This window comes from Ictalurus furcatus, chromosome 13 (assembly GCF_023375685.1).
Source record: "Ictalurus furcatus strain D&B chromosome 13, Billie_1.0, whole genome shotgun sequence".
Classification (NCBI taxonomy): domain Eukaryota; kingdom Metazoa; phylum Chordata; class Actinopteri; order Siluriformes; family Ictaluridae; genus Ictalurus; species Ictalurus furcatus.
In genome coordinates, this window is record NC_071267.1 from 21,670,248 (window position 1) to 21,692,630 (window position 22,383).

Genomic DNA, 22,383 nt, shown 5'->3' on the forward strand with positions numbered 1-22,383 from the left:
TCTGCGTCTATTATCGCCGCTTTGTCAGATCCGGGTGAACGATACACTGTACTACATGTAGACTGGATTTAATCATTATTAACAGCCATACTCTTTCTTCTCTCCCTATGTGCATGCCTCCTAATAGCTGCTTTAAAAAAGGAGAGCAGCCTGATGTATGGCCGTGCCCTTTTGTTGCCGCGTGGCCCAAATCATTCATGCTTTGCCTGCTTTTGAGTTTAATTGCTCCTCGTTGAGGGAGTCAGTGTGTGTTCTGTATTTTGGTGAGCGTGAGTGAGTGTAGTGTATGGATGTGTGTGTGTGTGTGTGTGTGATAAAGCACGATCCTGAGCGTTATGTTTTCTGTCCTGTCATAAGCAGCTACCCCATGCATAAAGGCCATTAGCCCCAGTGAAGGCTGGACCACCGGCGGAGCCACGGTCATCCTCATCGGAGACAACTTCTTCGACGGCCTGCAGGTCGTGTTCGGCACCATGCTTGTATGGAGTGAGGTGAGAACTGATTTGGTTTTGTAGCGCTGTTGCATTCAAGAACGCTTGGATGTGAGGAAAAATCAGTCACAAAAAGAGCAGAATGAATTTCATTGTTCAAATGGTACTCGATTGTGTATAATATTTTCATTCTTAGAGATAAAAAAAAAAAATACCTAAAGCTTAAAAACCATGAATATACTTTTATTCATCTCAGATACGTCTAACACAAGGTCATGGGGTGTATTTTATTGAAGATTGTTATGTATCAGGTTGTCGTGTGGATCCCAGGTGATCTCAGGAAATTGAAAATATAGATAGAAAATAGATTTATGCATTTTAAACAAATAAATATGAAATATAAGCATTTACCTAGGGTAAAACTATGATATTGCGTCATTGTGATAGACGTTGCCAAGGAAAGCAACATAATTTTCTATAAAGCTCAAATGTATAGTATAGTACTTCTTATATTTGTTCTTTTTGTTCCAGTATAATGATAATCTCATTAATATTCAAATGCATATGAATACTAAATATTCTGAGCAATTACAGTTTAAGTGCGAATTGTGCAAGTCACGACAATCTCCTTCTCTGAATATATACACAAAAATAACGTGTCTAATCACTCGTGTGCATCTTAATTAAATGATAACAAACATTTCTAACGTGTCTTTACATACTAACATGTCGACTGTACACTTCTGGGCTTCCGATCCGAAGTGGACAGGATGATAATTGTTTAGATTTTTGTTTCTTTACGCGTTCATGTCAGATTAATGCTAAACAACGCCGACGCATCGCTGTAGATTAGACACTAATCAGCTTAAAGTCACTACAAGCTTCAGGATACAGGGTAGCGCTTCTTTAAATGAATGCTGATGAAGTTGTCTCCTCACACATATTTCTTAGCGAGGCCCCTCAGAAAGCCAATCAGTGTTTATTTATTTATTTATTTATTTTTTGTTTTAATATATTTTTTTTCCCTCCAATTTAATCACATGAAGAGATAAGGAATCAGATCAACCAAGCATGCTAAGAAGCGCCGTATCCACTAGGGCTTTGACTGCATTTTGCACCGAGCGGCAAGCGCTTGCAAAATAATCAAGCAATTAGGGGTAAAAAGTCTACAAGGGAAAAAAAAAAAAAAGGAAAAGAACGAGAGGCAGCTCCAAGACTTGTGTTTTTTTCTGAACTTGGCCCAACCCATACTCCATTCTCTGGATACGTTGGGAAGCGGAAGGATGACAGACTAATTTAGCATCCAAGTCATAATTGGGTTTAGTAGCTAACATAGTTAGCATGCGATGGAAGGTTGGCACGGTGCTAACCGTTTGTGCCCACTGTTCCTTGACAGTTGATAACGCCCCATGCTATACGAGTGCAGACTCCACCCAGACACATCCCCGGGGTCGTGGAGGTCACTCTGTCCTACAAGTCCAAGCAGTTCTGCAAAGGAGCACCAGGAAGATTCGTCTATACCGGTGAGTGTGAAAGGAGGAACTTTCATCCTTATGCTTCTTTCTTTCTTCCCTTCTCCTGAGGAAATATTGCAAGCTGACATCTATTTCTTACTCTTTCTATAACTCTGTCTCTATCTACCCGCCTTTCCATTTCGCTCATGCTCTCCTGTTCTCCTCTCTCTTCTCCTGTCTTGTCTATTTCTCCATCCTTCTCTGGTTCTTGCTCGCCCGGTTGCAATGTTGAGCGCAGGGAAATCGTGTGAAAATGAGCTGGGCTTGCTCACTATAAATCCCGCTTCCTCTTTCTTTCTCTCGCTTTCCCTCTCTCCATTTTTTCCTGTCTGTAACCTTATCCTTACTCTGTTGGAGTGGTGAAGGGGGCAGCTGCCAGCTCCTGTTAATCTCAAACCATTACAACACGTCCTCTCTCCTTTCCTCTGAGCGTAAATACACCCACCTCTAATGCACACGTTACCAGCACTGTGTGTCTATGTGTGTGTGTGTGTGTGTGTGTGTGTGTGTGTGTGCTTGTTTGTCTCATATACAGAGCAAGCAAGGTCAGGGTGTATGGAAGATTGTGTTTGTAGTCCTTAGTCAGTAGAGTGTGTGTGTGTGTGAGTGTGTAAGGTCTAGCTAATCTCTTCCTTAGTGTGGCTGATAGTGGAGGTGATGTGGTCACTCCATACTTGACCTGGAAGCTCAGTATCAGATCCCAGACCGAGCGGGACAATGAGATAATCATCAGGAATTAGAGCTCAATTGTGTGTGTGTGTGTGTGTGTGTTTGTGTGTGTATGAGAGAGAGAGAGAGAGTGAGAGTGAGTAGTGGGGGTTGGTGGGAGTTGTTTCGTGGGACACCGGGTTCCTTCAGGGGCAGCTGTTCCCCTTTCCTGCCCCAGTCTGGGCCGTTTAACCCCCCTGAGCAGGGCCAGACCACAGGCCAACAAGCCTTTGAGATAATGAAACTCTAGATGGGGGAGCTGCCTAATACCAGGCCTGTTATATGAGCTCTGACACTAATGTCTGCTCTACAGACCTGACAAACTTCCTGAGCCTTTCACTTAGGCCCATGTGCTAATACTTAGAGCTTGAAATGGTGACAAGTCAAATTCAGACGTTTCTCCTCATTATGTCAGTTTCTAACTGACATTTTTTTTTTTCTAAGCTTAACATAATATATCAATATAAATATATACATAAGATTATGAAAGATTACAAGCACATATATAGCCGTGCTGTGGCATAAGAGAAATAAAACACTTCAGGGTGGTAACAACGACCTTTCATGCCACACCACCATGATGTTGATTATTTTCCTAGAACATGCCTTGTCATTTTTTAGTCCTTATGTAATAACTATATAATAAGCATATAATAATCATATACATTGAGTATTTGATTAAAATATATACTTAAATATGGCCTTATGCCACTCACCAGGAATATAAAAATAGAACATATAACAGAAACACTTTGTGAATAAAAGTGGGAAGTTACACTCTCCATGCCTGAACCATGTCATTGTTATTCTTAAGAGAAAGATTAATGAGATAAAGTCAAATAATAACATCCATATGCACCAAAGTCACCAGTTCAGAATTAATAACATTTAACAATCATAGCTACATTTGTTAATTCATCAATTATAGTTGTTATGAGGTTAGGGTTATGACAGTTTGTTTACCTCGACATTCGCATCTCTCTCGTGTTCCCCCTCTCGGTGTATGGATTTGTTTCAGTCAGGAGAGTTACCGATCACAACAGATGACCTGCACTTCTAATTAGTTCATAAATGGCTGCTTTGAACAGAGAATCGTAGGTGGTCGTAGTAAAAGCTTTTGCAAAAGTGTTGTGTGGTGTGTGTGTGTGTGTGTGTGTGTGTGTGTGTGTGTGTTTGCCAGTCTAAGTGGAATAATGGCTGGCTATTCTAGAGGAATTAGAGAAAATGAACATAAACAGTTCTCAAGTGCTTTATGGCTGCATGCAATGGATGCTGACTGCCATTCATTATTTGGGGAGGCACATTCCCCAACACCCAACACCCCCCCCCCCCCCCGCCCCCCCCAAAAAAACCGCTTGTTCAGGAAAAACACACGTGCGCGCGCACACACACACACACACACACACAGCTCTTACTGCTTTCATGCATTGTACCAAGTACAGAACCCAGTACTATTTTTTTGGTCAAAGATTTTTCCATTTCTGATATACAGTAATAATCAAAATTCCCTCGTGATGAGACATAGAAGATCATACTAAAGTTGTCCTTATAAATGCTTTCTTCCATTCTAAGTGATATGTAGAAACATAGAAACATGCTGTCCATACTCTACAAGTGTATTAGATAAAGATGAGCTGGAAAAATCCTTAGAGTATCACTTTAAGGAACTTTTTAACAGCGGAGTAATATCGGAAAATATGTCTAATCTGATACCCTGTATTACATCAGCCCATCCGTAGATAGTAGTGTTAAATTTTGATTCCTAAAGGTCCTTCACACTCACTTAGATTTACGCTGGGTCACCAGAAACAGCGCACTACTTTAAGAGTCGATAATTCTTCTCCATCATGTCAGCGCAAGCCACCTGTCTGAGAGGTCAACCTTCCTTAAGCAAATGACTCCAGTCTGGCTTTAAAAGGCAGGCCGTGTCCTCGCACATTCCTCGTCTGTCTCTTCCTCTCATTTTCTCTCTGACACTTCAAGCAGAGCGTTGGGGTCAGCAGTGAAATGATACCCGCTGGATGCTCAAAGTGTAGCAGGCCAGGCAGAGCACAATAAAACTAGGATACGACATCGGAGCAGACCGTAAGGTCACACAAACACCGAAAGTGTGTAAGCGCTTTATGATCTGCGAGTCCCTCATCTAAAACAGAGTGTCATTTAATACCCACCATCCACGGATGCAGAGCCAGTATGTGTACGTGCAAGCGTTTGTGTTTGTTTTGGAGTGTGTCATGCTGTGTCTATATATGTGTATGAGGTTATTTACAACCGCAGGCTCCAGGAGTTTATTGGCTTTGCTGCTTCTTGCTCTTCTTCAGCTCATACCTTTGTATCCTTTAAAGATCTTCATGTACTGTGATTTTTCTTACCTGCGTCACCTTGTTTGTTAGCATGTTTTGGTGGCGTCCGAGACCCGTATCAGTTATCCATTGATCAGGTGCCGTGCTGAACAGCCTGTCAGAGCGACAGTACGTGTTTGTCCTCCTGTCAATAGCAGTCATTCGAAGAAGCTTCACAGGCTGATCATGCAATTTTGAAAAGCCTTGTCCAGATGTTCCCTTTAAGCTTCTCTATTGGATTTGACAGACTGTCCTATTTATATATATATATATATATATTTTTTTTACCTTTCTTAACCATGTAAGAGATTTAAAAGGTAAACAGTGTTCATTTAAACAGCCAGTATCCTCTCTGTGTATTCATGGGATTACATATACAGACCTTTTGCGTTTAATCTTAAGACACACATCCCGTTCTCTCCCAGTCATCCAAGAGAAAAGAAGAAATAGTTTGGATGGTAGGTGAGATGGAAGAAGGGCTCGTGAGCATCCTGGCAAATCATTTAGAGCAATGACAGCAATCATAAATATAGCTCAGCATTGGACTCTAATTGCATCAAAGCCATTGCTTTCTATTTAGGTATTGCATGGTCACTGCGAGAGCCTGGCCTCAACGCTCTACTGGAGCTGAGAGAAAAGAGGTGAGATAAAGAAAGAGAGAGAGAGAGAGAGAGATGTACCACTGGAGCTCTCACCCCGCTGGACTATTTGTCCTAATCAGTGACACCCATTTACCAGAATTGCTTAAAATGAACTATACCTCATACAGAAATCGTACATTTACCGGCCACCATTTATCACACGGAAATTGAGGGCCGGTAAACTTTTCCTTTCCTCCGATGGGATTGTAGACATGCATCAAAATGTTAAAAAATGATTGGTGAAGGAGAGCTGTCACCCATTTATCAGGGCCAAGGAACATTATTTGCTAATTTCCCAACCTGCTGTGTGACAGGGTGCTTCATCTTTGGACCCGCAGTGACCGCCACGGCCCCTTTCTGTTATTAGTTCAAGTCAAGCATTTTTTTTCTCTCTCACTCTCCTTCCCTCTCTAACTCCCCCTTCATTTTTTTTGGCTGCCTTTAACAAGAGCCATTTGTCTATCATACACCTTCTCACGATTCCATTCGAGAAGACGTTGACCAAAGGCCACTCTCTGTATCTCAGAGGGTCTGGCTCTCCTGGCCTGCTCATTGGCCAGTGGCTCTGATAAATCACAAAGTTTCCTCGTCAAGGTGAAGGTATTGACTCGGCTGCGCCAAAACTGACAAAACGCACTGAGAAGGAGACAGCCATTCATCATCCGCCAAAGAGGACAAAAGGGTCGTCTCGCCACTTCACTCTGCAACACTGCCACACACTTCAATTGACCTGGCACATGCAAACATCCAGAAACACACAATCACTGGCACGAAACCCAGTCCCTTTATTAGAGTAATTACTGAAATTTAAAAGCTATTAAAAACAGACATGACCATTTAGAACCCTGTCTAACTTCAGCCCTGCTGGAGAGCCTCCTGTCTTTAAGTTGTTCTTGGACACGATCTGATAGAGATCCTGGTTTCATCGCTGCTCCGGCATGAATGATACACATGGCCGGAGGTGAAGGCAGAAAGATGGGAGACTGGCAGTAAATAAACTCTTTAAACGGTGCCACATGAAACGCCTTATCGCTGGAAGATCAGCGGGTGATTTAGAAGAAACTATCGGTGCATCAACCTCTCTCCACCCTCAAACTGGATCAGATAGAGCTACTCTTTCTCTATCTTCTCTCTCACATACACACACTCATGGAGAAATGTACTGTAGTAATCAGAAGCTGGACGATTATGTAATCAGTGCCATCTTCGTCACACCCCTTCATCTTCATGAAAAGAAGCCAGCAAGATGCCACCTCCACTTTATTCTCAGGGTCTACAAGACTTGATCTGCAAAAGATCATTGGAAATGGGGGGGGGTTGTCATTTGGATCATTTCCCCCCGTTTATTACAGTCACTATAATATATAGTGTATATAATATAATATAACATACTAAAGCAGAATTCCGTTATCTTTGGGACTACACAGTTCCTGACTTAAAATTCTCTCATTAAAGAGCAAAAAAACCAAAAAACGATTTTGATATAATTGGTAGCACTGGTTCTTCTTTGGCCTTTGCAATTTTTTCCTGTTTCTGCCTGCTTTAAATAGATTCGCCCTTACTAAGTCACGCGCATTAGTTGTGCTCCAGTGACCAGAGCATTTTCTGATGGATGACTCACACGTTTTTCTCCTCCCATCCTCTTCTCCTTTCTACACCCATCACCTATCCAGACCTAGGCATCGTATCTTTTTCCAGCATAGCTTTTATTTATAGATTAATGCTAAAAGCTACAACATATTGACAGCCACAACAAACTTAACTCATCTTGATCGAGGAGTAAAAAAAAAAAGTAGCCATAATTTAACAGACCTATTGATTTTTTATTTTTTATTTTTTTGCAACTTGCCCATGTATTGATCTTTTTTCACAGTATTAATTAGGACATGAAATTATCTAAGTCTGATTTCATTTAGCATAGTTAAGGCATAAGGTGTGTTTCTGTTGGTGGTAGTTAAAAGTCAAACATCTGTGTAAGAAAGAAGATAGAAGAGCAGAGTGGACAGTGGTCAAAGGTGGGGTGTGTGTGGGGGGGCTGGGTGGGTGCTTTTTAATTTTTAACCCTCCTTGTTATAGAGATAGACTCGAAATGTAATTTGTGTCAGTGGAATAAAATATGAAAGTGCGCAATGGTCTGGAGAAGAGTGGCTTTCTGTCTCTGTCCAAGCTCTAGGAGTCTTCTCCAGCCTTCCATCCATTCCCACTCCAATCATCATGCCTGTATCGGTTCAAAGTTCATGAAATTTCTATGAGCATTGATCTGTCACCATTGATTTTTTTTCCCCACCCTTCCCCCTCCCACCCACCTCTGAAGATCTTTGAAATTTTAATTTCCGGAGCATCTGAATTTCTTAGAGATGGAATAGCTCCTTCTGAGATAGATGGCAATAAAATGAAGTTAGCGCCAGGGCGAAGAGAATGCGAGCCTTGAATTCTGGGAGAAATTTTCCTCTCACATCTGTGTTTTTTTTTTTTTTTGTTTTCAAGTAGGCTCTGCTTTTGAATGCTACCAAACCAGCAGCTTAGCTTTTTTTAGTTGTTGTTGTTGTTGTTGTTGTTATTGTCGATCCTCTATCTCTATATCTTCCAGGCTGGCCACGAGAAGCATTTTCCACAATACCTCTTTGTATGATGCAGAGTGTGATAATTGCAGCCTATCACTCCTCATGCTGTTTTTTTTTTTTTTTATCCACCTGGCCCACTTTATTCGGTTAACAATCAGCGGCTCATTTCATAAGCGCCTTCTGATATAATCAGTATTGGCGTCTTTCTGCTGAATTGGGGGTGTAAAGCACTTGTCAGCAAATAACACTTTTTCACTGAAATCGCGAACCCCCTCTAGAGGCACGGCCTTGCATTGAACAATGTGATTGGGCTTGCCTTCATTTTTATATGACATATTTTATACTTTATATTACATCTCATTTTTCTGTGTACAACATCCCTGCTCACTCTCTCTATATCTCTCAGCTTCCTATTCCATGTCTCTGTTTGGTTTGACAGTAACAAATGTCTCATTGCTCAGCGTAGATTATATGTCTGGGCCCGCTCAATGAAATTATAATTACAGTGGTGGTCTGTTTTTGCGAAGAGGAAACTAACTATATTATTACAGGCATATGGTTAGAAGGGATATATGCGTTATTATGAGTTGAAAAACTGAATTGGTTTAGCAAATGAATCCTGCGGCTTGTTTGGAACCAAATGAATCTTTTCCTGTTTTTGTTATGCCAGCGAGGAATTGGAGTAAATGAAAGCTGTGCTTTTTTTTTTTTTTTTTTTTTTCTCCCCCCAATCCTCCGTCTGTCTCACTTCACCTTCCTTCCTCCACTGGGCTGGAACGATGGCTGTTCGGTATTAAAAGATGCTTCCTGTCTGTGCTTTGTTGTTTTCTTAACGTTTGCACGTCTTAAATAGAAGAAGGTGGGGGGAATATAAAGACAGAAAGAGCGAATAAGAGGAAAATAAAGAAAGAGAGAAAGAGAGAGAGAGAGGGAGCATACATTTGTCACAGGCACTACTGTCCGAGCTCATGGTATTTCATGCCTGTTTTAAACGGCCGTCCTTTGTTCCCTTGAGAAAGCTCTCTCCACTCTCACTATCACAGAGGCACAGCGCTATACTGAAACTCTCTCTGAACTGTAACCTCTCTCTCTCTCCTCTTGCTCTTTTCTTGCTTTCCCTTTAAAGCCCCTCTTTTCCTTCTTACTGATTTGGGTTATGGAGGGAAGGAAAAAAAATCATGTGTGTGGTGGGGGTAAGACTTTTTGATGGTGTAGGTGGAGCAGAGATAAGCTCAGAGCAGTTAAGTATAATTAGACAAAGTAATAGCAAGCAACAGCAATAAAGCCACTCATTATCTTGTGCAAAGATATAGCCTTATCATAATAGGCCATAATGTGGGCGTGGAATGCCAGTCGAGAGCCCCCTGTTTTCGCTCATGTTTGTTCAAAGGAGCACAATTACACCAGCGTCTACTTATCAAAGTTATCCCCCCTCTCTTTTTTTTTGTTCTCTCTCTCTGTATGATCACTTTGTTTCTTTGGATCTGAGCTCTCAAAAAAATCTGAGTCACTCACAATCTGCTGTGAAAAAAAAACTCCCGACAACATCACTATTAACGATTTGCAAAATTCAGTCATACGTACTGATAAAATTCACAGCAAAATAATAAATAAATAAATAAATAAATAAATAAATAAAAGCATGCCTACAGCTTGCAGAAAACAGCTGACAAAGCCTGAAAAAAAGCAAGCACCACTCGATTATTTCCGGGTTTTCTCTCATGACGTCGTCGCGCTTTGTTCCGTCATTGACTCCGTTCTGTCGTCGATCCCGAGTGCCATTAACACTGTCGACATTTTAGATCACATCACCTCGCTACGTTTGAGCCATGTTCTTCACACGCCCGAATCTGACACATGACTGACAGCGCTTCCCTTTCGAATATTTTTGGATTGTCGTAATTCTTTTCCGCACACTTTGGTCTTAACTTTCGTAACTTCAAGTTGCCGTGTGGTCTGATAATTCATCAGGATTTACGGCAGACGTGTCACTTTCTTACGCTGTTATTGTAGGACGGCTGTGTTATTCAGGAAAAAGAGGCATGTCAGAGATATGTATCTTCTGGCGTGTAAGGTGTCAGGCGTGAGGGATGACAATGTACAATCTGGGAGAACAAGGTCAAAGCACTCCATCTTCAAATATACAGATGTCCTGCTCAGATGCACACATATAAAGACATGCTCATGCATATACACTCATATTCACTCGGATAGACATTTTGAAATGGTCCTGTTTTTAGGTTTCTTTTTCATTTGCGTAAATTACAATTGAAAAAAAACAAAAAACAAAAAAAAACCTCAGAGCAGGGACCAAATGTTAAGAGGGCACAACACTGAGTGGCTGTCTAGCATTTGGGATTTGAACTTACATCTTCTGAGCTCTGTATCTTATAAACCAGAACTGAAAACATAACATCTAAACACAATATTGTGATCTAGGCAGCTTGAGATTTGTCATCTGTCAATGTCAAGTCAGAGCTCTTCTGTTTTCTGTCCTCTTTTTCCCAGTAAAATCTGCTAGCTCATTAGCAGACACAACTCCGTCTTTCCACTGGAGCTCTGTAGATCGTGAGAGTGCTGCGAGCGATGCCTGCCTCGTTTGATTTAACAAGCTCATTTATGCTTGTTAGCTAAGCAGCACTTTCCCGCTTCATTCTGGATGGATAGAACAAACAAACAAAACAAAAAAAAAGAGATGAGAAATGAAGATGTAAGCGAAAGCCCTTAGCCACTGACAGATGCCAGGGTGCCAATCAGACACGTATATACGTATATACTATGTATACAAACACTTAGCCCCTCATGAGCCTTGAAACAATGGTGTCTGTGGTCTCTCTCTCTCTCTCTCTCTCTCTCTCTCTCTCTCTCTCTGTTCCTTGCTCTCTCATTATCCGTGAGGTCAGCGAGCTGCATTGGGAAGAAGCAGATAGATCAATACAAATTATCCTTGAGCAAACCCTTGCTGACAGGCTGAATTGCAGCATATGTTTACCCAAAATCGGGCAATTTATCTTAATATCAGCAGTGTAATGCGGGACAGGTGAGAGGTCAGCCACTCTCTCCACCTCATAATTACCCGCCTCCAAAACAGGAAAGTGCTATTGATTGGCTGAGCCCAGGGCAAGGGGCTGGCGCAGAGCCCAAGAGGAGGGGTCACAGTCCGGCCTGGTTCAGATAGTCCAGCATCGTTTCAGTGACTGGAGCATGTCTGTGTGTGTGTGAGTGTGTGTGTGTGTGTGCATGAGAAAGATTGTGAAGGTTTTCTATTCCCACTGTACTCTGAGTAAGTGGGTGGATGTGGTGCCACTTATAGGCGAGCAAGAGAGAACGAAAGAGAGAGAAAGAAGGAGGTGGAAATCTCTCTGGTTAAGCTGTTATTACTCAATTTGTCCTTTATACTGTATTTCTGAGCATTTCTCAGCAAAGGAAAGAGACAGTGTGTGTGTGTGTGTGTGTGTGTGTGTGTGTGCGTGTGTGTGTGTGTGTGTGTGCTAAAACGGTCTGTATGCATGATGTAAAGGGCTGTCTGGAGGTTAACATCACTGATTTTTTTTTCTCCATCTCTTCTGTCAGTCAATAACACTTTGAACACTCACTATAACACCTATTAACATTACTAGTGCACTTTGAATAATTTTGAGGAGACATAATAACATCTACTTCAGTTGGGGTTTCTTTAACATGGCATACTCGTTCTGCAGGTGTGTGGGTGCGTGAGTGTAGCAGTGAGGTGAGAGATGGGTGTCAATGAAGGATCCCGTGACCTCTTCAGTGTCATTAGCATCAGATCAATAAGTGATGTGCATTTATCTCCATCAGAATGCATCTATTAAACCATAGACACTGTCACAATCTCATCCCTATAAGTCTATGTATAAGTGTGTGTGAAGCTATGCAGTGTGTTTTACCTTTTACTTACCTTGTATTTACACTCGTACTACTATTCCTGAACATTGTATGACTGGAGCTGGTGCAAGTGTCAGGTGCAGTAGCACTGCTGTAGTCTTTAAACATTATGTACAAGTAAATGCTGTACAAAATTAAACGGTGCTACTCGTAAGTGTTCCTATTCCCCCATTGCCATTCCAGATCTAAAAACCTGCATGTTTCTCTGACAAATCTGGTGTAGCAACACATACAATACATATACAAACATTAATTGCATACTGTACATAAAGAGTAACCTTTTATGGTATTATAAATGAGTTTAAATCTGACCCTATGAGCACAGATTGAAGATAATCTGGATTTTACATCAAATGAACCTGTACGCACATCAGCAGTGCAATTGGTACTCTCTCACCTTCACTAACGTCTAGAGAAGATAGAGAGGAACAACTAGCGAGTGCAGGAATGGAGAAAGAGAGAGAAAGACAGACCGAGAGACACTGTGAGAGTTACATCGTTGCAAGAGTCATGTCATGTAAAATCAATATAGCCGATCAATGCTGTATTAACAAGGCAGCATCTTATTTCTCATTCCTATGTGACACTGGCTTCAACCATGCATGATGGCATGTCAAATAGCATCACGCCTGTCAGTCACATGGACACACACACACACACACACACACACACACACACACACACACATATACGTGTGTACAGTGCTTGCATGCTTAGAGATACAGCTCTGGCAGATATCGATCATTAGCCCCCACACTTAGATGTAATTGTGCCACTTCATCATAAAGTCGACCAATTATTTTGAGGAAGTTCTTGTCAGTGGAAGTTTCAGCTACTCGCCGCCTTTCCAGCATACATACTGGGTAGTGAATAAAGATAGGAACAAGGAACATTTTCCCAAACCCTTCATAGTGTCAATATGATGTTCACTATAGTATGGTCCCAAAGTCTACATTATTATTATTATTATTATGACAATTACTGAAGACTAATTCAACGTTTTGAATTTTAATTGCTACGTAATATTCAACGATGTGGTCTTCAAAATTTTTCTTCATTTTCTCGCCAATGTGGTCATTTAGCAATTCATTTCACAGTTAGCAAGCTGGTGCTATTAGCCAGCTCTCCCTATCATGCAAGAAATACCAAAAGGGAAGGGTGAGCGCTAACATGTGCTTCCTCTGAGACACCTCGACAGCCAAGCCAAGCACATCGTTTCAAACTGTTGCTCATGCTGCATGACACACTCGGAGGAAAGTGCTTTCCACCCTCTTCCGCATACATGAGATCAGAGCTGCCCACGATTGGAGAGTGTCACTGGGATTAACACGAGATAGAGACTATGCCATCCCTCCTCCTACAGAGAGCATGGACACCATTCCTCTAAAGACTCCTGGCCACAGATGTCTATGGCATCGCTGGGATTCGAACTCATGGCCTGATGATTAAAAGGCGATTGCTGAGAACTATATATTTCAATCATTTCAAAATGATATAAATAGAAATCATTGTATGAAACTTGAATTGGTCTCGATCATCCTACGCCATTTCCATACATGGTAATGACTGTTTACTTTTAAGTGGAAGTTTACATACGGTATAGTATGATTTAATCCACTCATTATACAAATACCTACAAAAGCTATTGTCTCTCACAGTATAGATGCGTTGATTTCATTTCAACGTTACTGCTGTGTTTCAACATTTGAAAACAAAAAAACAGAAAAACAGTTTAGTCAACTCAGTGTTCATCCCAGACTTGCTCACTTTAGGTATTAATTTGGAAAAGTCACTGTCTGAAACATAATAGTCCCATCTTCTATTACTACTACGGGTGGCTGTGGCTCAGCTGGTAGAGCGGGTTGTCCACTAATCATAGGGTTGGCGGTTCGATTCCTGGCCCACATGAGTCCACATGCAGAAATGTCCTTGGGCAAGACACTGAACCCCAAGTTGCTCCCAATGGCAAGTTAGCGCCTTGCATGGCAGCTCTGCTACCATTGGTGTATGAGTGTGTGTGTGAATGGGTGAGTGAGACCCAATGTAAAGCACTATATAAGTGCAGACCATTTACTACGTTCTGTTATTGCTCCGCTTCCTCGTTTGATCAACAGTCTGATAATCGATATGAACCTCCTACTATTCAGAAACACCAGGAACTTCCCAGTCTTTCTGAAAGTTCATATTAGACAGCTCTCAGAAGCTCTTCTGACTAGGATAACATTGTTGCCTTTACCTGACTATATCTATTTTTATATCCAATAACGTTTTACCTGCTCAGCTTGCATGTTCCGGCTGCTTTCTCCAGTCTGTTTCCTTTATTTTATTTTTATCTTTTTCAGTGGAGGAGAGTGGTAATAGACCTCCGGCAGTTCCTCTAAAGCTTGTTAAACACAATGTGTGCAGTTGCAGCGAGTTGAGATTATGATTCATGCACTTGTATATGTGGCGGCCCTGGCCTCTGATTTATAACCTGCCCTGTTCGTACTCAAAATTACAATTTTAGAAGGAGGAGGCTCACTGTGTGTGTATGTGTGTGTGTGAAGACAGAGAGAGAGAGACAGAGAGAGAGAGAGAGAGAGAGAGAGAGAAAGGAAGAGAGGAAGAAAGATTAATTACTATTTGTGGCCAGCAATTTCACGAGGCTAGCCCAACACAGCTGTAGAATGATGGCGCCCTACATCAGTTTGTAGTCAGCCATTCACAGATTATTAAAGCTTTGCAAGATGAAGTGCACCTCCTGCATGGTTTGCACTCAGGCAATAAGAAGGGGGGAAAGAGAGAGAGAGAGAGAAAGAGAGGGATAAATCTGAAAGCGGCAATAGCCAGACATATGTCATCATCAGCCGCTTGCTATAAATCTAGCTGGTGATACAGGAGGAAAGGCCTGATGCAGACTTCAACATACTGACAGCCATGATTGCTGTGTGTTTGCGTGTACATATATGTACGTCTGTATGCGTGTGTGTGTGTGTGTGTGAGAGAGAGAGAGAGAGAGAGAGAGAGAGAGAGAGTGGGCTTAGAGTTAGGGGGGTGCTAACCATCAAGCTCTCACACTACCTCATTCATAATGTATCCACTAAGCTCTCAAAATTTATTTGATCAATTACAGCCAGTTTGCTTCAAATAAGCGAGGTGGAGGGGGAAAAAATGCCTCCAACATTGTGCTGCGTGTACATGTGTTTATCTGTATACTGCACACTAAAACTAAAGTATGTTATTGTGTTTTATCCAAATGCTCGCACACATCCAGATATTTGCATAGATTTGATGAATAAATGCAATAAACTTTATGTATGCCACATTTCAGTTTGACTGCTAAAGCCGTGTGCGCGCCTGTGAGCGAAACTAACACGCCATGCTTGTAATGTTTTTTTTTTTTTTTTTTTTTTTTTTTTTGCGGTTTAGCTTTGAACGAGCCAACTATTGACTACGGCTTCCAGAGACTGCAGAAGGTCATCCCCAGACATCCAGGTGACCCGGAGAGGTTGCCAAAGGTCAGTAGAGCTGAGAGAGAGTGAGTGGAAGTGAAAGAGAGAGAAAGCGAATGAGACAGATGGAAAGATGTATATCGTAGAAATTTCAAAATGGGAAGCAATTCGGGATGCCGATGTTAGTACATGCAATCTCTTTTGGCAAGTCATCACGAATCAAATCACTGACACACACACACCCACACACACACACAAAGCAGGCAACCTGCAGACCCCAGTGTTTGAATTCTGCCAGAATTGCGCAAACTTTCAGTGTAGCGAAATAGTTCAATTAAACATTTTTCCACTCCAGTAAGCAGTGGTGATTGTAATCGGAGCAGAGCCCTCTTTCTGATGTGTGATTATTTTGCTCTTGTTTTCCTTTCATTTTCCAAAGCTAGATCCACTTTAATCTTTTGTTTACAAAGCTTTCTGATATAAGTCCAAGCCTTAGCGGGTTAATAAATGAAGCCCAAACGTTAATATCAGCATGCTCTGTGCGTATTTATTTATTTGATTTCATTCTTTTTTTCATTTAAATCGCACAATTCGAGTGCTTCATGAGATGTTCCCATGACACATCTTGCCATCTCCTAGTTTGGATGTATGACATAAAATAAAAACGCCAAAGAACAAAGCAAAAAGAAAAAGAAAATCTGATCATTCTTTGCTTATTCATTCTGATAAATGTATTTATTGCCCCCATTTGGCTGTGATCAGCTCCAAAACATGTTCATTTCCCCTCTGAGCCCAAGCACTAAGGGCTGGGCCCTTTCATAATACCACATTAAGATATTATTTTGTACCCAGTTAATGGGCGCTCAGTGAGAGCTGACCACCGCTAAAAGTCTAATAACAGCTATCATACAAATATCTATTAAAGCCCAGCATGGGGCCACGGGTGCTATCATTAAGTCGAGCCTGGCTGCTTTAAGCACAAGCACGACTAGCCTCGTGTCCCACAGACACACACACCAAGCTAAGCATCCCCGAGCAGAGCCAGCCCACGCCACATGATGTGTTTCAATTACACTTGGCTCTCTCCCTCTGTGGAGAGCAATATCTAGACAGGAAATCTTGTTCCAGTAAATGCTTTAAACTATCCATTACCAATAAAACAGAACCAGCCAGGCCGCCTCTCCCTGCCTGTACACCCGGCATTTTGTTCCAAACACCATGATGTTCTGCCTTTTGCTAAGCTTCAAAAGACACACTTATATCCATTAGACCTAACTTTAAAAAAAAAAAAAAAAAAGAACCCCAAACAACAACAACAACAACAACAACAAAAGTATCGATTTGTCGGGAAAATGCTGCAGGTTTTTTTTTTTCTCACTCTGGGAAAGTGTAAAAGCAGAAAAAAGCATGCGACGCAGGAAAAGTGGGTGTGAAAGCTTCAGAAGGGGGGCTTTTTCTAATTCAGGTAAACCTTCAACACCAGGGGCCTTCGGCGCAAACCGATTGCCGAGAAGAGATGGATTCTAGCAGCTCCAATAAACAACATAAATATTTGATTTTGGCTTTTAATGGACCCAAATGCGGAGTTCAGCGGCATGTAAATGAAAGTGCCAAGTGATTTATCATAGTTACGGCAGCCGTCTGCTCGAGGCGGCGAACCCGGTGGGTCACAGCCGGCTCCGCGCAAAGCAGCAATTGACCCTTACACGGATTCGCAATGAGACCATGAGTGTGTGTGAGGGACGGCACTATTAGGGCCAAGACAGGCTGGAGTAATAAGGAGGAGGGGGTTTGCAGGGAGAAATGTAAACCGCGTGTTAGCATTAAGGTGAACGCGTCACACCCCTGTTTTCTCTGCCACTTCAGTGCAGAGTTGATAATACCAGCCTGATATTGATTTCCACTGTGCCTTTTCCCTCTCCACTCTTTCCTCCTGTTGTATGGAATCTACAATGGCCGTGCTTTGATGGGTAATTGTGCTCGGGACAGAAAACCAATACGGCGAGCCTGTATTGCTTTGGATATACACTAATAATGCCGCTCCTACGTATGTACGTCGGTAGTGAGAGGGCGCCAAATTGAAGTTTACCTCCCTAATTTTAGATAAGATCAAAATTTGTACGCTCGATCCCGGGTGAGGGGCGTCAAATGAACATATTTATATACAAAGCTAGGGAGCGAGAATAAAGGCAATATCAGGAGTCAGTCATGTGATGAAGGACGAGATTGCTAAGGGGGGCCTTCGCGCTCACTCTGCTTAGTCTCTCGGTTTGAAAGCGGTTTCGTCCATTATTCTCCATATAGACATATAGACCAGAGTGAAAAGAGAGAAATAGGAATCTGATTAGATGTTATTCTTTCCGTTTGTGCTTGATCAAAGGATCTTTATTGCGATGATATAGTGCTAACCTGCCTGCTTTGCTCGCAAATTAATGGCTGCCTCGCATTTGCCATTCCTCTCCCGTTCGTTTCAAGCTGGCAAGCACAAATCTATGCCGCTTCCTCCTCAATCTAATATACAAGAAAATTTATTAGAAATGCATTCAAGTCGAGCAATTACCCATGCATTAAAATTCATCTTCTTTCTCTCAGCTTTTTGAAGTAGCTACATCTATTGGGCCCCGTGCTCCTCAATGTATTCATAACCTGAGGCTAGAACTAACAGAATAATTGCTTTACACTTTAGAATGACATTAGCACCTCCAGCCAGCTCACCTCGCCCATCTCCTGCAATGCTGCTGATATACTGTGTACCACTCCAGATATTGGACCGTGATAACAAGAAGAGCCGCGTTTAAATGGTTCACGTCCACGGGCAGAACAGCAAATGCTTGTAATAATAACCAGCCGCATTTGTCACGAAAGCAAGCTTGGGGATCGTTTCGGAGCTTTAATAGTTTCCGTTTAACCTGGAGTCTGCTATGTCTCGGCGAAGGGAGGAAAGAGGAGTCAATTACACTTAGCACGGTGCTCATGAATTTACATTGAAATGCTTCTCAAATACCATTCACCGCTAATAATATTCCCAGCGTGAAGCCGGCAGGCTGAGAGGAACAAAACAAACCCAACCAGTGTCTCCTCCGCCAATAGGGGCCTGCTCTCCCGTCACACTCCAACGTCGGCCGCTAAATCCGCTTCATTAGCCGAGACACCTTGTAGCTAACAACAGATTAAAGTGGAGAGGAGACATGATTTCCTTAAACTATCTTTACATCTCGTCGGCCCGGGTGCCATATGGACAAGGAGTTCGAGAGAGTCTCGCGCAAGCAGGCTTTCGTCTCAGTGAGAGCGGCGGTCTTAATTGTAGTAATCGTCAGGTAACATTGGGAGTGACATATAAGGAGTCTTGTGATATGACGGGCGGAGATGATGAGTAATTATTAGCACTGCAGAAAAACACTTTATCTCGCTCAGAGAGAGAGAGAGAGTGATGGAGAGGGGAAGAAAGAGCACAGAGCCGGTTGATGGGACAGGATTAAGACAGCTGGGCCTTTCATTGATTGTACCTGCCGCGTGACAAGTGTAATTCTTTATTTGTATGCAAACTAGATGCATGCAACATGAAGCAGAGACAGCAATTTCTAAGCTAAATGCCCATTTTAAAAGCCACTCATCCGCTCCCTCTTAGGATTAGACAGTGTCTCTATAAAACGTATGGTGCACGCACCAAGAGCCCTGACTTATGCGATTAATCTTGATAAGTACGGATTCAAGATGGCGGCCGTGACTAGGAATGAAGCCAGTCAGCCATGCTAAGAAACAGCGTGTGATTCTGTGAACATGCTAGCCAGATCAGAGCTGAGGTTAGAACAAGCTTGCACATTGAAACAATTTTCAATGAAAAAAAACAACCAAACAAACTCACAAACAATACTAATTGGAAGAGCTCTTGATAGGATATGAAGTTTATTAGAACATAAGATGTTAATCATTCAGTGCAGCAACACCCTCATGGAACATCATCGGCTCTAGAGTTGCTGCATGTAGCAGAGAAGAAAAAATACAATAGGCTAGACCAAGCGAGACGTCCTGGATCAGGGTGGCGTGTTGGCTTGTTGGCAGGCTGGGTGTAATTTTTGAAGGGAAGCTAAGCAGAAAGTTAATCCATGTTGTGCTATAAGTAGGGGGGAGGCATGCAGACATGGATAAGATGGGGTTTGTGGGCACCCAGGTCCCCGGGCGCAGCCTCTCAGGCAGCTCCGCACGAGAACTCATTTATGAAGTCCTTTACAACAGCCAGTGAAAGAGGTTAATTGAAAAATTTCCTAATGCCATTATGAAAGAACTAGATTAACCCGAGCTAATTCACTTTATTGTTCTGAAGAAAGAGGAATTGGCATTGAACTCCACAACAAATTTGGGGCATGAATTAAAGGGTGAGATGTTGTCTTTGAGCACTCTGCCAGTTTAATTAAGATATGGAAAATGACTCATTGTTCTTCGCTGCTAAAGTGGGTGGATTTAGCCGGCCGAACGTCGCTCCTGTATTGCTTTATGTATCGCTGAGAGTGTGTGTTTGTTTGTTTAATACCCCATAGGCCACAGCATTTAAAACTCAAGTGCTTACTTTTTATTCATTTAGCTTAGAGGTTACACACCACTTCACTTGCTTTGGCACGTGACACATGGTAAAAAAAAAAAAAAGAAAAAGAAAAAGAAGCAGGTCTGAGAAGGAAATCCCTCCTAAAATGACTGTTAATCAAATATGAATTCAATAGAATACATTTACACATCACTAATGTCATAAATAAACCATACTGTAAACACTGACTCGCATGCATGCGCATATATTACACTTTGCATTTCTGTAACTCATTATAGTTTGTGTGTGTGTGTGTGTGTATGTGTTTACGCTGCAGGAGGTTCTACTAAAGAGAGCAGCTGACCTTGTGGAGGCTCTGTATGGCATGCCCCACAACAACCAGGTAAAATACCCTCTACACCAGTGCATGCTAATGAGCAGACCCCCCCCCCCCCCGCCCTCTCACTTTCTGTCTGTCTCTATCTCTCTCGCCCTCCCTCTTTCTCAGTACAGTGGCTGTAATTAAATCAGTGCCTCTCTCCCCCTGCTATGCTCCTCTTTATACATTTCAAAGCTAGCTGCAGGCCATTGTACTGTAGCAGGGTGTCATTACATCGGGAGTGTGTGCTTTTTATTTCTATTTTCTCTCGCTATTTATTTGCGGTTGCTGCACATGGAGCAAAAAGAGGAGTTAATCGCTCACAACATACACACACACACATACACACATAGTGAATGGTTGATTTAAATGGGAGAATAACCTTGAACTTGGCCCAAAAGGTGTTTTTCTCAAACACATTCTAGAGAACAGTGCTGTTCAAATGTAGTCGAGAGGGTCTAATATATATTCAAAAGCAACGATCCATGATGTTTCCTTCTTTAGCATGTGGCTTCATGGAAACTGCCCTGAAAACGGCATTAAAACAACAAAAATGAGCAGCTTTGGGGGTTTTTTTGTTTGTGTTCATTCAAGTAAAGATTGGGCTCATGAAGGCTAAGATATCTTAAAGATTTGCCAAATCGCTTAATAAAATTATCCAATTCTGGTCATGCAAAGTGACTTCATGTACGTATCTCACTCATGTTCCTTTCACTTTGTTGTGTAGGAGATCATTCTGAAGCGGGCAGCGGACATTGCTGAGGCACTCTACAGTGTACCACGCAACCACAACCAGATCCCGTCTCTCGCTAACACCGCATCCCATGGCGGCATGATGGGCGTCAACTCTTTCGGTAGCCAACTGGCGGTCAACGTCTCCGAGACTTCACAGGGTAATGACCAGGATATATAGCCGTGTTTGAAGATAAGCTGCACAAATATATAAATTGCTAAATATATATATATATATATTTGATTATCTATTAGAATAGTACCACTTGCTTGAGGACAAACATTGAACAACATGATAAAATAGCTTACACTGAATAAAAGCTTATGTGCTGGTCATCCAATGTTTGGTTTATTTTATACACCTTGCATAAGGACTAGCTAGCATAAGCACTGGCTTGTTTGTTGGCACACATTGCCTCAGCTTTATCTTCCCTGGCTGAGTGTAGAGTGGATCTCTGGAGGTGTCTGACCCTTTCCACATGTCCTGTTTACTTACATTTCTGAAATTTGCTTTTCTTGTTAACATGCATGAGAATATTCAAGTGCAAAGCATGTATAGCACAATGCATTAAGCCTTGGAAGCAAAAACAGGAACAAAACATGCATACAAATTATGCAGGGAATGCATGTCCAAAAAATGCTTTAAGGCGTCCTGAAGCAAAGTTTCACCAGGATAGAGTGGACAGGAGAGGGCACCTAGATGGATTCTGGATATGAAATCAGAATCATTCTAGTTTCTTCAATGGTGCATTTGTTTTTCCTGCAGTTGGCTACAGCCGTAACACGAGCAGTGTGTCGCCTCGTGGCTACGTGCCCAGCAGCACTCCTCAGCAGTCCAACTACAACACCGTCAGCAACAGCATGAACGGCTACGGAAACACTGGCATGCCCAACCTGGGTGTCCCGAGCTCGCCTGGATTCCTCAACGGTTCATCCGCCAACTCGCCCTACGGCAGTAAGTATCAAGGTAATTACCCCCCTTTCCCCTACTCTGCTCTCCCCCACCTGTGCTCCCTTTCCTTTTGACACTCCTGTTGTTTGTTTGTGTTTGGTTTTGTTTGTTTGTTTCTTTTTTTTTTTTTGGGAATGTGTGCTACTGGATAAAAGGAGGGGTGACTCTGGAGGCTGAACACCCGAAACAAGCCACATAGTAATCCAACCAATCAAATAATAATAATAAAAAAACATCCAAAATAACAAAAAACAAAACAAA

General features: G+C 42.1%; 1 protein-coding gene across 16 annotated transcripts in view; it reads left to right on the forward strand.

Moving 5' to 3' along the window:
• ebf3a (EBF transcription factor 3a) overlaps window positions 1-22,383 on the forward strand; it is a 98,889-nt gene that overhangs the window by 71,041 nt on the left and 5,465 nt on the right. For 7 of the 16 annotated variants that reach the window (XM_053639053.1, XM_053639057.1, XM_053639059.1 and 4 more), the window contains exons 9-14: window positions 358-491; window positions 1,828-1,954; window positions 15,515-15,603; window positions 20,397-20,462; window positions 21,166-21,331; window positions 21,937-22,125. In XM_053639053.1, the coding sequence (XP_053495028.1) occupies window positions 358-491; window positions 1,828-1,954; window positions 15,515-15,603; window positions 20,397-20,462; window positions 21,166-21,331; window positions 21,937-22,125 (771 nt within the window). Of the gene's footprint in view, window positions 1-357; window positions 492-1,827; window positions 1,955-15,514; window positions 15,604-20,396; window positions 20,463-21,165; window positions 21,332-21,936; window positions 22,138-22,383 lie in introns of all 16 variants that reach the window. The other 9 variants (XM_053639060.1, XM_053639062.1, XM_053639061.1 and 6 more) reach the window with 2 other exon arrangements.